This window comes from Sphaeramia orbicularis, chromosome 24, assembly GCF_902148855.1.
Source record: "Sphaeramia orbicularis chromosome 24, fSphaOr1.1, whole genome shotgun sequence".
NCBI lineage: Eukaryota > Metazoa > Chordata > Actinopteri > Kurtiformes > Apogonidae > Sphaeramia > Sphaeramia orbicularis.
Window position 1 is genome coordinate 28705940 of NC_043979.1, and position 16436 is coordinate 28722375.

The following is a 16436-nucleotide window of genomic DNA, read 5'->3' on the forward strand; positions in this document are numbered from 1 at the left end:
TCGCCTTATCGTGGAAAATTTGCAAGAGTTTATTTTGGAAAACGGAAATGCTTGATTCCACTGTGTCTGACTTGGGGAGGAGACGGAAGGACCTTCCATCAGAGACACGGTAAGGAAAAAAAAACACAACATCCTTATTTTGATTGTATTTTTCTGTGAATAAAACCTGTTATTGACGACAGGATTTAATGTAATAGACCTTAATTGTACATTATAGCGCATTTCTTTTATATTAGTCATAACATAGATGGTTTATTTATAGTATTTGGAATATACTGGCCTTAATGGTTGTGTTTACTCAGTGAGTGGCGCACCATACCTTTATTCATTTGGATTCACCTGTTTTTATGTAAATAGCACTGTCTGATGGCTTTATTCATCCCTCCTTTTATTATAGGCCTTTATTATGTCTTTGTTATATTAAAGTGTTTTTTGTTTTGTTTTGTTTCCCTATAGACCGGTGGTAGACATGGGCTCGGCGGTGCGGTTGTCACTCCTCGGCCTCCTCCTGGTCTTGCTGGTCGGCAGGGCTCCAGCCCGCAGCCCCCGCACGGCGGACGAGGTGTCTGAGGCCGACATCCAGCGCCTCCTGCACGGCGTCATGGAGCAGCTGGGCATCGCTCGGCCCCGGGTGGAGTATCCAGCACATCAGGCTACAAACATAGTGGGACCACAGAGCATTCAGGGTGCGTTTACATGTTTGTTTAAGCAGAAATTAAACCATTCGAGACATGTAAAATAATAGAATTGATTTATTTACAGGCAAATAAGGAGGAAGCAGGATTTAAAATATAATCTGTAAAATACTCTGGTCCCCAATTACCTGTTTGTTTAGACCTGTTCAGTACATTAATTTTGGTTAAAATATCCAACAAAGCTTGAAATGTGTTCTGATTTGGATTACTAATAATATAGCATGTATGGATTACAGGTTTTCTCTTCTGTTTTTTCTCCACCAGGTGGTGCTCATGAGGGGCTGCAGCACCTCGGCCCTTATGGCAACATCCCAAATATAGTGGCTGAACTGACAGGAGACAATGTTCCCAAAGACTTCAGTGATGACCACGGCTACCCAGACCCTCCAAACCCATGTCCCCTAGGAAAGACGGGTAAAATATTCTCAGCTCAAAGCGTTGTATAACAAACCGGTACAGTTAAGTTAATGGCTTCAATAGGAGATGTCACAGTGACATATTTGAGTGGATTATTATTGTTTTGGAGGTTTAAATTTAGAAACAATGACAGAAATAACAAACCTCTGATGATTGCTTGTCTTTTCTGGGATGCAGATGCCACACCTGAGGCAAAAATAGAAGTTTTTATTAGTTTAGTTTATTTTGAATATGTAACAAAACAAAATAACCCTGCTTAGTCCTTATAAATGAAACAGATTATGAGAAAAGAAACAAAACCTATGCATATACATGAAAACAAACTGACTTAATTTGCATATTTGAAAAGAAGTGATATAATATTTGATGTTTCTTGCATCTTTTATTTTATGCTTTTCAGCTGCAGATGGGTGTTTGGAAAACGCTCCAGATACGGCAGAATTCAGCAAAGAGTTCCAGAAACACCAACACCTTTTTGACCCAGAGCACGATTACCCAGCCCTCGCTAAGTGGGTGAGTGCTTACTGATGATATTTTACCCAGGAGTTCTTCTATTTATTTTACTTTCTGAAACTTAATTGAATAAAACTAATTGGAAGAATGTAGGTCTTTGTTGCTTCAGTTTCCTGCATGTGTGGAATGCATCCTCCACTTACTTGAATTCGCTGTAGCAAATAAACTCTGCATTGAAATTTTCAAAAAAATAAAAGGCAAAAAAGGAGAGGTCAAATAAATAGCTTGGAGTTACGGATAAATAGTTGAAAGATCCAGCTTTTGCAAATTGTTGTAAAAATATTTAACCTTCTTTTAAAAAGACAAAAAGCCCCAAGAAATTATTGCCACTCGTACAAATCAAAATGTTCAACAATATCCACATTTTTTTAACTAGAGCGTGTCACAGTTTAAAGTGTGTCCTGTTTTCTTACAACAACAAACAGCAGCACAGCAGTCATATTTTTGGTTTCTCACGGTCTACTTGAGCTGGCAACGTCATAAAGAAATTAAAATGAAGACAAGATTCTAACATTTAGAAGATCAAACAAAAGTTGTTTGTAATTCGCATGGATTCCTTCTTCAACTTGTCTCGGTCGTTCTGGCCTGAAGAAGTCACCCTTTGAGAGTTTTTCTTCTCTGAAAAGACTTTCAGGCAATTTGTTGACTGTAATTCCTGAACAAAGGCACTAGCTGTAAAACAACAGATACATGATTTTATGTCTGAAATGTTTTTTTTCTGGTTTTTCTTTCAGAACAAGGAGCTTTTGTACCAAAAACTGAAGGGAGGACCGAAAAGAAGAAAAAGGGTATAATGTTTCTTGGTTGTCTTTTTCCTTTTCCTTTGTGGGGTTATTATTGAAAAACCACATCACCAGTGCTGAGATTTACCCCTGAAGGAACCGCTGTACTCTTAAACACACTATGTCAAATGTGAAGTGAAATTCTGAGCAGGAATCACAGTTTTAATTTGCTTTAACATATTTGGTACCTGCATTTAAGTGATTTCCATCTCCGTCTTTGCAGAGCACCAACCCATATCTATTGGGCAAAAGGCTGGAAAATGTGGTGGCTAAGAAATCAGTTCCTCACTTCTCTGAGGAAGAAGAGGACACGCCGACTGTCTCCACCATCAGCAGAACTACAGTATAAAATCCTACACCTGAAACAGTCACTGTAATTTATAATAATTGCACTGTAAAACCATTTTAACACCTAATATTTTGGCATTTTTATTAAAGTCCCAGGACTGTCGTAGTATGTGCTGGTCCCTTAAATATGAACATGTGATCATAGAATATAGTTGACATTTTTACCCAACAAATGCTACATTTGTCTAAATATGATGCTAACACTAGCTGTATGTTAATGTACCATAGACTTAACTGGTTAGCCTTTACATTTACTTGCTTTTAAGAGTACTTGAGTTCTATCATAACCACAGAGCTCATAAACTAATTCTTTACGTTGAGTTTGTTAGACTTTCAGGTGAAATATTGACAGTCAAAAAAAAAAAGTCCTGAAAAAGTAAAGATTGTATTTAAGTGATGGTCAACATCACAAAAATGATGCATATCTCTGTTGTTTTTTTTTTAGGTTTATACATTTATCATCTGTCATGTGGTCACAGTATCTGAATTCTATCCCTAAACATTATCAAATAAGGTGTTAAAACTTGTGTAACAGTGTAAAAATATTATATGTTACAATATATTATATACAACTTTATTGATTTGAAGGAGTGTTGGATGAGAATATTTACTTATTGTATTTATCACTGTACAGAGATTAAGATGCTCATATTATAAAGATGATTTTTTTAAAGTCACTATGACTAAGTAATCACCTCTGTGTCTTGAAGCAAAGATTAATCACATCATAATCTTAGAAGTTATTTATGAATAAGAGTAGATTTGTTAAAGATTTTAAACATTTATTGTGAAATACTTCACTGTAGCATGAGACAAAGCTTATTCTGATTCATGTCTTCATTGTACTGCGGCACAGGCAGCGAGTCTGCAGGTAGACGTAATCTTACCAAAATGGTTGTGTTTTGTTTTTGTTTCTGTAAAGTCAAATAAACCTTTTATCTGCATTGACGATGTCTGGAGATGGTGTTTTTTTCTTTCTTTCCCCCTCTACAGTCAGACAGATAAAGATAAGACATCAGGGTTTGGGGGCGTGTTCTGCTAAAGCCCTCAGAGTCAGGACAATTTAGAAAACGGTGTCATTCATAAAGCAGCTTCACAGTACAAAGGACACCCAGAAGAAACAACTGTGTGGATCATATTTTTCGAGGAGGTTGGGAAGAACAAAAGGTAACTTATTTACCCATGATTATGTTTGGTAAAATTAGTGTTTTGGAGTGACAGTGATGCGTAATACGCGCGTAAAATCCGTGCGTAAAATCCGTGCGTAAAATCCCTTTCATTGCATTTCAGCTTCAGTGATGAGGACCTCTTCAGTGCTGACCTCTGCTTTAGTTTGGGCGCTGCTCTTCTCCTCACTAAGAACCGCAGATGCTGTAACTTTTCAAGGCGCGTTACCGCATCCCAACAAATACAACCCCAACGAGTCGGAGAGATGCCAACAACCTCCCATCACAGGACTGCTCTCACGGGGGACAGGACCCGTAACCACTACCGACGAGGTCCTGGAGTCCAGTCAGGAGGCTCTGCACGTCACGGAGCGCCGGTACCTGAGGCTGGACTGGTGTAAGACGCAGCCGCTGAAGCAGACCATCAGCGAGGAGGGATGTCTGAGCCGCACCATCATCAACCGCTTCTGCTACGGCCAGTGCAACTCCTTCTTCATCCCCCGGCATGTTTACCAGGACGGCAGTGCTTTCCAGTCGTGCTCTGCCTGCAAACCCAAAACCTTCAGCACCGTCACTTACACTCTGTACTGTCCTGGACAAACCCCCAGCACAAGGAAGAAAAGGGTCCAGCGCGTAAAACAGTGCCGCTGCACAACTATTGACATGGATTAGACCAAAGGGACGATCATTTTCATCGGATTTCGGATGTAAAATCAGCTTTCTGGAGATAATAATCTGGAACTGTGTGTTGCTTTAAGGAAAATTGAGTAAAATATATGACTTGGAGGGTAAGGGACGTACCCCAGTCTACAATAATATTTCATCTTCCCAGATAGCAAATATTTTGGCAGTATTATGGCATACATTTGGCATTTTTGGCTTTCTTTTGGCATTATGAAAACCTTTAGGCTTAACTGTGGTAGGATTAAGGTTATCCATAATAGATATGGAGGCATCAGTAGTATATGGCTGAGTTCTGGCATATGTCTGGTTAACCAATAGACTGGGCAAAGAGCAGGATAGAGTATAGGGATGGTATGGGATGTTTATGGCAAGCCAGAAGATTGACTAAAGAGTGGCAACATCTTTTTCCATGTATGGATGTTTTTTGGTTGTTTTGGCATATTTCTGTAAAGACAAAACTGTGCAATTTATACCCAGAAGAAAACCCCACTTCATTTAAAAAAACATGATCAACACAAATTTTGGGTGAATTTTGGCCTCTCTTTGGGTCAGTTTTGGCTACTTTTTGGCTGGATTATGGGGATTTGGGGCTTTTCTGGGACAATTATAGCTATATTTTGGAAGTCCACAGTTAGTTTTGATTGAATTTTGGCTTCCTTCTGGTTTGATTTTGGCTTGCCCATTTTAGGCCATTTAGGGCCCATACATCCGCCCAGAACTTTGCCAAAATGGAATGCCAGTTTTGGGCCAAATTTAAGCCAAAATGATTTTGCTATCTGGGTTTTTAGTCATAGGGAGCCAGAATCAGCAATTTCATGCATTTTTTTTAAAAGATAAAATAAGCATCAGTGGATGATGGACGTGCCGTGTTCTTGCCTAATCAGTCAAAAGTCATTTTCTGTCTTTTTAGGTTGATGGTTGGAGATGAAGTGATGAAAGTTGGTTTAAGTTTGTGTTGAGCTGTTGTGTAATTTTTGTAAATTTCAATATACAGTCCAGTGTTGTGCAGGGCTTTTACAAACTTGTATGAGAACCAGTATGGAATCATCTCAAAGGACCTGGTTGTATAGTTTCCACTGTGTGGGATGTGAACTGAAGGCTTTCATGATTAAAAAAAAAAGTTCTTTACACCTTGCACTGCTACTTAAATACATCTTCATTTTACAACAGCATGTAATTTATGTATCATATATTGGAACATCATTTGTGAATAAACAGTTTGAATCATATTTTCATTCTGATCACGGATTTTATTTGTGCATAAATATTATAAAAGATTGGTTTATACATGTCACAATCAGTACAGAATTATACCAAGTTTAAGAATTTGTACACAGCTGAAGCAGATATCAAAATATTGCACGTAATATGTTCTGTATTCATAGTAAGTTGCAAATGATCTGATATCAGGGGTGAAATACAAAGCATCACTGACTCCGAACATTTGATCTTAAATTCTGACTCTGGTCATTGTTTGGATCCAGCCTGTTGGAGACGGACAGCTGTGACTTGATCCTGATGTTCCAGGGTTCGATAGCTCCAGAGGGTTTAAATTGAAGCCATGTTGGCCTCCTTTTGACGCAGCCGCTCTTTCTGTTCAGAGAAAACAATGGGTTTTGTCATTTGTGTGTTATACAAGGTCATTCCCTGGTGCCAATGTGCTGAATGTGTTGAAACATTTGACGCTGACGACATTCCACTGTTGACTGGAGAGAATATTTCTGAATGTGCACATAGATCCTCTCTTTGTTGAACTGTTTGTATTTAGCAGCGATCCATCCACTAACAGAAACCCTCTGTAGTTGTTTCTTAAATCAGCTCTAAGGATCTTACCAGGCTGTTTGGGTTGATCTTTCTGGTTTCCACCTTCTTTTCTGATGTGATCCTCTTCACTGATAGCTGAGCCTCTTTCAGCCTTCAAAAACAAAAAACAGTCCAAGTTAAATGGGGCAGAATTTAGAAAATGCAGTTAGAGTCAGTTTATAATATCAGTATATCAACTGGACCACAGGTGTCAAACATACGCCCTGCGGACCAAAAACCGGCCCGCCAAAGGGTCCAATCTGGCCCATGGGATGAATTTTTAAAATGTAAAAATTACACTGAAGATATTAACTATCAAGGATTTTCTAAAATCATTTTAGCTCACGTTCCACATACAGACCATCAGACCAGTAAAGTACTATCATAAGAACCTATAAATATTGACAAACCCAATTTTTTTGTCTTAGTTTTAGTGTAAAAAAGTAAAATTACATGAAAATGTTTACATTTATAAACATATCCTTTCACAAAAAATGTGAATAACCTGAACAAATATGAACAACCTGAAATATCTTAAAAGAGGTGCAATTTTCACAATATTCTGCCTGTTATTAAATCTTTTGTGTATTTGTAGATTCATTATGATCTGTAAATTATATCGTAAATGATAAACTTAGGTATAATATTGTTAAAATTGCACTTACTTGTCTTAAGACGTTTCAGGTTATTCATATTATTCAGATTTTTAAGGAAATTTTGCAGATGTAAACATTTTCATAATGGGATTTTACATTTCTCATTGTTATTATTAAACTGGTCTGGCCCACTTGACATCATATTGGACTGTACGTGGCCCCTGAACTAAAATGAGTTTGACAGCCCTGATCCAGACAATTATTCCTATTTGTTTGACTGAAAAATTAGTGTCTAGAAAATAATGGTGACTGTGATGATGATACTAATGTTACTTGAAGTCAACATCACAGAAAAGGAAAAAATCACAGGAACCCCATGCACTGTCACAACCACAGAGGACATCATATGTATATTATATCTGGCTTAACCTGTGATTTTAGAACTGAATGGTGAACAATAGTCTAACCTTATTAAATCATGAAACCCCTTTTTCAAATTTAATGGTAATGGTGTGTATTCATTGTATCCATCACTTAAAATAATAAGTCTAATATGAAGTTGTCTGTGGTGGTTCGGTCTCTGAATACTGTAACTGTAACATTTGTCCATTTTCACAAACAGCGGTAATGAAGGTGTCAGATACCTCTCTTTGGAGATGTTTTTGTTCTCCCTCTTCCACCTTGCCTTGAAGTCGGCGCAAAACTCAAACCAGAGCATGAAGAAGTGGCTAGTGGTCACTTCCTTCTCTCCTGTTTTGGGTTTCACACCAAAGTACAGAACCAAATCCTGAAAACTGAGCAGACAGAGCAGTCATAAACTTACTGAGAGTTGATACTGGGTTTGTTTTGTTCATAAGGATTAAAACAGGAAATGATTCTTGATGTTGAAAAACATTGCTATGTCAGCCTTTTTTGTTAAAGTTCAAACAAAGGCTGCTACATTGCACATAAAAAGGAGAGGATGACTCAATTTCCCAACCTTTTTTGTACCGTCATCAGCTGATAGGAAACCTCAGCATGTTCTTTCCTTGCTGTAAAAACAAAAAGCAGACAGTTCAGTGGCAGTCAGCCAATGGAAAAAGACCAGATTATAATTTAGAGCCATAATTCTTACATAAATACTCATAGAGCCTCAATAAGAACGTCCTGTATGATGCTGAGCTTGTCAAACGGAGGCAGACGACCATTTGGTCTCTTCAAAACAGCAATTATACACAAAGGGGTCCATTCTTACTGCCAGTTTGTAATTGCGTCGCCATTATTATTAAATAACTCATGAACCACTACCTGTCTGTGATTTGTCTCTACGTCTGAATGTTTTTGAAGCAAAAATCGAAATATTCAGAACGGAGACGCATTGTTTTCTTTTGCGGTAGCTTTAACAAATACGATGACAAGATAAACATTTAATATGACAGATAAAAGCCGCGACAAAGTGTGTTTGACAGCAATATTGTCAGCAGATGATTTATATAGTTTAGGGAAAAGAAGAGACACTATATTTGATAATAATACATGTCTGAATAGAGCAATTTCATTCTTTGCTTTGTCGCTCACTTTTATTCATTTACAGAAAAGGGAAGGAAGAGCCTCTCCAGGGATGAATACTTTTGCCTGTGAGTCTCGGAGTCACTGCCAAATCTGTCTGATCCCTATCTGAGTGTCTCGCCATCACTCCGAGTCCATCCTATCAGTCTCACACACAAAGATACTGAGGGAACTCCAAGAAAACGGAACAAGAACGGAGATATTCAGGCCAGTAACAAAGCAAAGTGTACATCTGTCTGACTGCTTAGAGACAATAAAGAAGCATGTGGAGAGACAGAGTATAGAAAAAACAGCTGCTGAAGTTTAACAGTTTGGCGAGGATTGCAGATTTCTACCTGAAGTTGTACCAGTATGTAATCGCAAAGACATTATCTAAAATATATCCTTTATTTAATCAGGTGAAATCCTTAATGAGGTCAAAACCTGGCCATGAGAGCAGTAAAGACACAACAAACCAACAATTTCCATACATTACAGATAAATAAAATACAATATCTATTCATATACAATAAAAAAATCAACATTAATAAAGTAAAAGTTCAAGAATGACTTCACTACAAAATTTAGAATTGATAACTTTGAACTGTTGTATTATTTTCCTGGGCCTTTAAACATAGACTTAACCCCCCCCCCCCCCCCAAAGTATTGAGGTTGACAGTAACAGATCAGGAAAGACTGGTATATCAAAAAAATCTGGGATCCACCATTTGTTGGATGTTCTGACGTTGCGTTTGGGTTTTACACATGTATGTACACAGATAAGATGGAAAGAGTCCAAGGAGTTTCAGTTCATTCAGTATTGAGGTCCACATAATTAGCATTTTTAAATTATGTCCATGTTGAACAGATGGAAACTGTAACGTAGCGTCTGTCTGTTTGAGGTTTAGACACATTTACTAAAAGTACGCAGGCTGTTATTTCTCTATATCCAATCTCTCTTAGTGAAAAACAACACATTAAAGCCATTCTACTGAGGCTGCAGACCTCTTTTGTAAATGCACCTCTGGCCTGAAGCATAAATACTGCAGACAGGACATACAATACGACATCTGGCACACAAATAAAACTGATTAAAATACATGTGAAAACAGTCACGACACTAAGTTCAAATACTCACCACTGAGAACAAACGCCTCCATCTTATCCTTAAATGGCTGCAGGTGTTCCTCTGGAGAGTAAGAGCAAACCTCCTGTACACCTTTCTCGCATCCTAAAAAAACCCCAAAAAACAGAATAATGCACTAGATCAATTTTTGTTTGAATATATAGGCTGTTAAACACACACCTACACTAGACCTGCAGTTAACAAACATGAAGGTATCACATATGGACAAAGTGAATTAGAACAGATATATTACACAGATGTATGTTTTATTATTTTTTGATTGTTCAACCCTTTGGTGAAGCATAGTTGTAAATGCTTTTGAATACATTTGTTTTGGATTAGATTTTTTAAAAATTTTATCAAATGAGTTAAATGATTGTCAACATTATTGACTAGGGATGTCCGATAATATCGGCTGACCAATATTATCGGCCTGATATTGGCATAAAAATGTAAGATCGGTGAATATCGTTATCGTTTTTTTTGCCTATCATTAAAACCGATAAAATAATGCCTTGATTTCGCCGGCATTTACCGACACGTAAACAAAGCATTGTTTGTAGCTGAAAGAAATGTGCAGTTTTCAAAATCGTACAGTAGAGTTGCCACACTGTAATAGACTCATGGAGGGAGGGAGAGAAAATTAATAAATATGGCATTTTTTTTTCACAATTTAAGTTGAAGTATGTATTCTTTGCACAGACAGTGTTTACATTTTGAAAGCCTTGTTGCATTTGAGAATGCATCCAATGGGGCATCACAATAAAATTAGGCATGATGTGTTAATTCCATGACAGGAGATATGTGATGTTACCTAAAATTAGTTTAATGTCCCACATATATCGGCAGCGGTATTGGTAGATATCGGAATCGGAAATTAAGCGTTGGACAATATTGGCATATCGGTTTTTGGCAAAAAAGCCAATATCGGACATCCCTATTACTGACAGATTAATAGATGATGAAAAATAACTAAGGTGCAGCTACAGTGCAAACTATACACTTTTTCATTTTGTACATGTAGGTGATGACATATAGGTCCCTACAATATATGAAGAGTGATCTTTTCCATCATTTCCTGTAAGATTGGATGGATGGATGGATGGATGGATAGATAAATAGATAGATAGATAGATAGATAGATAGATAGATAGATAGATAGATAGATAGATAGATAGATAGATAGATAGATAGATAGATAGATAGATAGATAGATAGATAGATAGATAGATAGATAGATAGATAGATAGATGTGGAAAAAATTGTTAGACCATCAAAAGTCATCAAAAACAATGGTTATGCAATCAAGTAAAGAAAATAGAAAGTTAAGTAGAAAGTAAGAAAATAAAATTCTCACTTTGTGCAGTAATCTACACCTGGCTTTTCTGCCTCCGTCCATAATAATATACATTATATAGCCCAAATGTCATCTGAAATTAATGCTTATTTGCAACATAGTACAGCAAACTATTACATGATCAAAAACAAATTCATTTTATCAAAAAAAAAATGTCTCCATTTTGAATGTCTGGGGTTGCCAGAAATTTGTGATGTTAAAATGGGTTCATGAACCAAAAAAGGTTAGAAACCACTGTATTAGACCATCAAAAGTCATCAAAAACAATGGTTATGCAATCAAGTGCTAACTCCTGTGTGTATCATGTGACTAAAACAACCAAAAGAAAACATGGAATTCCTACAAGCACTGTTTTTGTCAGTACAATGCCATAGATGTTGATGTAAGAACTGAAGTGATTTTGGTTATTATCAAGAAAACATGGAAAATGTCTAGATATCAGCTCTGAAATTAAACTCTTATGAGCTATTTTTGTTGTTATCATTATATTTGTCCAAGTAAATGTACCTTTAGTTGTACCAGGCATTAAAATGAACAAGAAATTAAAGAAAACAAGAGTGGTCTAATAATTTTTTCCACAAGTGTATATCACTGCTATTGTACAGCTTAAGCACAACACCCAAACCAAATTTAATCAAGCAGATCACTTTTGATGTAATATTTGGTCCCTTGTGGGTTATGGTCAAGTCTTTTTTTTCTTGAACACCCCCCCCACACACACACACACACACACACACACACACACACACACACCCACACACACACATACATCTGTTAAACTTTTCCACATAAATTAACTCAGACAGTATGTACACCCTATGAAAACCTCAAGACAACCAGTACATGATGAATGGTTATATGGTTTTGTATACGGTCTGGCCCAAAAAAATTGCCACCCAGATTTGACCAAGGCAATAGATAAATAACATCCTTCCACTGGATATTTACTGCAGTGATTAATCTGCTTCAACTGGTAACATGTTATTTAAAACTCTAACTGATGCAGTGAGTAGCTTCCCATCCATTTATAATACAGAGTGTAAAGATTGGACTGTGTTTCAATGGAAAAAAGTCACATGGTCTGATGAGTCCTGATTGGAGGACAGAGAGGAGAGAAGTAACTACCCATCATGCTCAGTGCCTACAGTACAAGGCTGTGGGGGCAGTGTTGTGATCTGGGGTTGATTCAGTTGGTCAGGTCTAGGTTCAGCTACATTATGTATTGGATTCACCAGGATTTATCAGGGTTAAAATGTACAGGGTGGGGAAGCAAAATTTACAATATTTTGAGGCAGGGATTGAAAGACAGTGCATGACCAATTAGTTTATTGAAAGTCATGAGAATTTATTTACCACAAGAAAATTGACATAATAGAAAATGTTTTTATTTTATGTGTCCTCCTTCTTTCTCAATAACTGCCTTCACACGCTTCCTGAAACTTGCACAAGTGTTCCTCAAATATTCAGGTGACAACTTCTCCCATTCTTCTTTAATAGTATCTTCTAGACTTTCTCGTAATAGTTTTGCTCATAGTCGTTCTCTTCTTTACATTATAAACAGTCTTTGGACACTCCAAATATTTTTGAAATCTCCTTTGGTGTGACGAGTGCATTCAGCAAATCACACACTCTTTGACGTTTGCTTTCCTGATTACTCATATGGGCAAAAGTTTCTGAAAAGGTATGGATAATAGTGTTAGGTATGATTATGACATCAATATATGTTTGGTTTTAAAACAATTGACGTAGTGCCTGCTGAGAAAAAACAACTAAATGTTCATTGTAAATTTTGCTTCCCCACCCTGTAAAAGAGCGGTGTCCAGACCTGAGCCCCCTTGAGAGTGTTTGGAATGTGCTGAAGAAGACTTTAAGCAGTGGTTTAACTCAAAAATCATAACTATGAGATCTTGGTGAAAAATGAATGCGACTGCAGATGGAAATAAATGTTATGACATTTTTGTGACGTTGCATAAGCACTGCATGGTATCGTTTATGCTATGTAGTACTTATGGAATTTTTAGGTCAGAACACGTCTTTTTATGCCTTTCAGTGGTACCTTTGATTACATTGGGGACTTCAATAGTATAAAATCACATCACATCTTTAAGCTACCCCACTTTTTAAGGAGATCTCTGAGTAAAACCAGCTCCACCTATGCCCGAGCAGGAGATAGTCAGTGCCGCTTCCTCTTTAGATATTACTTTTTGAGATTTACCTAGAGATGGCGACTACAAGCTCCACTCCCTTTCTCTCTTTTCCTCTGCCAGTCTGTGGCTCCACATCGCTCTGTGTCCAATCAGTGTACATCAGAGGAGCCAGTCTCCTGAGCCAGTCATAATAGAGGCTGCCCCCCTTCGCCCCCCAACCCTGACGCTCGATCAACATCTCCCAGATAAGATTACAAAAGAATACTGTTTTCATTCAGGATTTGTGTAAACTGTGGAGGCGGGTATCTCTCTCTGCATTGTGTGGCGAGTCGTTCTTTCTTTTGTTTGCCTTTTGTGCCTGGTAAGAGTTTGCTTTTTTCAGATTGAAGAGGGTTATAGACCTTCACATAAACAGAGCCGGCTGATGAGGAGTGTGGTGCTCTCAGATGTGAAACCCAAACTACACAAAAGTGCACTAAAGCTGTGATTTGGGCTCATCGCAAGGTATAAATGGCATTTTATGGAGGTTATAAGGTTTTTTATGATTATACAGGGTGGGGAAGCAAAATTTACAATGAACATTTAGTTGTTTTTTCTCAGCAGGCACTACGTCAATTGTTTTGAAACCAAACATATATTGATGTCATAATCATACCTAACACTATTATCCATACCTTTTCAGAAACTTTTGCCCATATGAGTAATCAGGAAAGCAAACGTCAAAGAGTGTGTGATTTGCTGAATGCACTCGTCACACCAAAGGAGATTTCAAAAATATTTGGAGTGTCCATAAAGACTGTTTATAATGTAAAGAAGAGAATGACTATGAGCAAAACTATTACGAGAAAGTCTGGAAGATACTATTAAAGAAGAATGGGAGAAGTTGTCACCCCAATATTTGAGGAACACTCGTGCAAGTTTCAGGAAGCGTGTGAAGGCAGTTATTGAGAAAGAAGGAGGACACATAGAATAAAAACATTTTCTGTTATGTAAATTTTCTTGTGGTAAATAAATTCTCATGACTTTCAATAAACTAATTGGTCATACGAGGGCTGTTCAATAACTTCATGGCCTCACCCAGAACAGAACAACACAGACTGATAATTTATATTTTATTTTTCAACATAATCTCCATTTACAGCAATGCACTTGGTCCATCGATGTTCAAGCATCACTATCCCATCACGAAAGAATGTAACATCCTGTATTATAACAACCAGTATTTCTGGGTGAGGCCATGAACTTATTGAACAGCCCTCGTACACTGTCTTTCAATCCCTGCCTCAAAATATTGTAAATTTTGCTTCCCCACCCTGTATGTTTGAACTAGTCACTTCATACTACACAATATTGCCCTTGAGAGCTCCCGCAGTGACATAAATAGCCGATCACACTTCTAATTTGATTACTCCTAGTAGAAAAGATGGTGTCTATACATATACAATAACATGTAACTAGTACAAGAAACAGAATCAGAAAGAAAGTTATGTCTTGAGCAAGTAAAGGGCTATTTCACCCAAATTGCAACAGAAACATTCTCTTTATTCTGTTTGAACTTTCCTTTGTCCAGTTTTTATCACGGATCCATTTACTTTCAAGCAAAAATCCACTGACCAATACAAGTCTATCACAGCCATATCACATTATATGACTTCCCTGCTCCAAAGTATGGAGAGATTAATTATTTTCCCGGTACCAAGGTTATAATAGTTTTGGATTTTTCATTGCAGTTTAGTTTTATTTAGTTTTGACTTTTTTTTCCCCTAATTCAGTTAGTTTTAATTAGTTTTTAGAGAAGGTTTGCTAGTTTTTATTAGTTTTTGTTATTTTCTAAATGCTTAGTTTTAGTTTAGTTTTAGTTTTTTCATATCTTTTATCTTCTTCGCCATCATATTCACATAAATCCCATATTGGACTCTGCTGCTTTCTCCCATCTTTAGTCTCCATGTTTCCAGGTAAAGTGGGGATGAGAAGACAACTGTAAATCACGAGTGATGAGAAGTGACGGACCGTTAAATATCATATGGTCCCAGCAGCTAAAATTGCTCGAGGGAAATAAATCGATTTCCTGTCAATCCAACATTGACAAAGATGAAAACGAAGGGAATTTTATCCATATTTTTCATACGTTTTAGTTAGTTTTGTAAGCACACAATACAGTTTCAGTTAGTTATCGTTTTTTCCTTTTGATTATAGTTTTTTTTTTTTTAATTTCTGTTAATGAAAATGTTTTTACAATTCTAGTTTTCGTCATTTCGTTAGTTTTAGTTAATGATAATAATCTTGCCTGGTACAATATAAAAAAGTATGGACCAAGATTTTAATAATTTTGACATTTGGACAAATTTGGATAAAAGGAAGGAGGATAGAAAAATATCAGACTACTGCACCCATTCTGTTTTCTAAAAATATTCATACAAAAATTCACAAACTCTTATATTAAATCAGTAATGTGACCTTTCATACCACTGGGTGCACGAGTGATTCAGCTTGAAGAAATTAAGACAAGAGGTTTTCAGAGGACTGGATTGACATGAATATGAAGCCTGGTTGGTTGAGGATTAGAAATGGTAAAATAAAACTAGATGCAAACTTTGTGTAAAATTGTTCAGTAACAGTGGGAATTTGTAACCCATTTTAAATGCAAAAGCACTGTCTTGAACAACACAGAGGATGTTGCTGTAGTAAAAGATTGTTTTTGGTGAGAAAAATGAACCATTCAAAGCAATTTCTGTCAAGGATGGAAATTTATGAATGGAAAATGTACAGGAACTGACAAGAAGCCAAATCAGAGCTAAAATTGAGCCAAAAGCTGTGGCTCCATAAAAAGTCCAGAGTGTTTGAAGGAAATTTGAAAAAGTTGCTAAAAGAAAAATGTGAATTATGTGTATTTCCATAAACAAGTTTGGAGTGAATAATCAAGGCCATGTTGTGTCCAGCAGGTGGCAGATTAGGGAATATCACAAATGGTTCTAATAAACAGCAGAAGAATGAGAACATTGTATTGTAGTTTTGCTTTTAAAATGGGTGTAATGTCTTTTATCGCAGATGAAAAAGAGCAATAATTCAGTTTACTCATTAGTCTACATCACCTGGTGAACTTTCAGACATGGTTTTACATTTTATCGGAATATTTGGGAGGATGATCAGCTGCTCTATCTTGTAAAATGTTTTAATGTTTGCTACGAATTACACCAGAAAAAAATGTTTCCATTTCCTGTGTCTGCATTTATTCTTCAGCAAAATTTGAAAAAACCTCCTGAATTTCAATTAAT

General features: G+C 36.8%; 3 protein-coding genes across 4 annotated transcripts in view; 2 read left to right on the plus strand and 1 right to left on the minus strand.

Annotated features, from left to right (window-relative positions):
* Positions 1 to 3703, plus strand: scg5 (secretogranin V). The gene is made up of 6 exons (XM_030128506.1): positions 1 to 109; positions 457 to 686; positions 960 to 1109; positions 1513 to 1625; positions 2360 to 2413; positions 2631 to 3703. The coding sequence occupies exons 1-6, from the start codon at positions 48 to 50 to the stop codon at positions 2754 to 2756; spliced, it is 735 nt and encodes a 244-aa protein (XP_029984366.1). The 5' UTR covers positions 1 to 47; the 3' UTR covers positions 2757 to 3703.
* Positions 3704 to 3805: 102 nt separating this feature from the next.
* On the plus strand, positions 3806 to 4871 carry grem1a (gremlin 1a, DAN family BMP antagonist). Its single transcript, XM_030128507.1, has 2 exons — positions 3806 to 3922; positions 4046 to 4871. The coding sequence occupies exon 2, from the start codon at positions 4054 to 4056 to the stop codon at positions 4591 to 4593; it is 540 nt and encodes a 179-aa protein (XP_029984367.1). The 5' UTR covers positions 3806 to 3922; positions 4046 to 4053; the 3' UTR covers positions 4594 to 4871.
* A 969-nt stretch (positions 4872 to 5840) lies between these two features.
* fmn1 (formin 1) overlaps positions 5841 to 16436 on the minus strand; it is a 51871-nt gene continuing 41275 nt past the window's right edge. For both annotated transcript variants that reach the window (XM_030128737.1, XM_030128738.1), the window contains 5 exons: positions 9670 to 9762; positions 7984 to 8035; positions 7649 to 7798; positions 6439 to 6520; positions 5841 to 6198 (listed from right to left, as the gene is read on the minus strand). In XM_030128737.1, the coding sequence (XP_029984597.1) occupies positions 6154 to 6198; positions 6439 to 6520; positions 7649 to 7798; positions 7984 to 8035; positions 9670 to 9762 (422 nt within the window). In that variant the 3' untranslated portion in view covers positions 5841 to 6153. The remainder of the gene's footprint in view (positions 6199 to 6438; positions 6521 to 7648; positions 7799 to 7983; positions 8036 to 9669; positions 9763 to 16436) is intronic.

Excerpts from the sequence above, each read along its gene's own strand:
- grem1a (XM_030128507.1), top strand. The coding sequence starts at position 4,054 with ATGAGGACCTCTTCAGTGCTGACCTCTGCTTTAGTTTGGGCGCTGCTC.
- scg5 (XM_030128506.1), top strand. The coding sequence starts at position 48 with ATGCTTGATTCCACTGTGTCTGACTTGGGGAGGAGACGGAAGGACCTT. Across the intron at positions 110-456 it reads GACCTTCCATCAGAGACACG|ACCGGTGGTAGACATGGGCT; the intron begins GTAAGGAAAAAA and ends GTTTCCCTATAG. Across the intron at positions 687-959 it reads GGGACCACAGAGCATTCAGG|GTGGTGCTCATGAGGGGCTG; the intron begins GTGCGTTTACAT and ends TTTCTCCACCAG.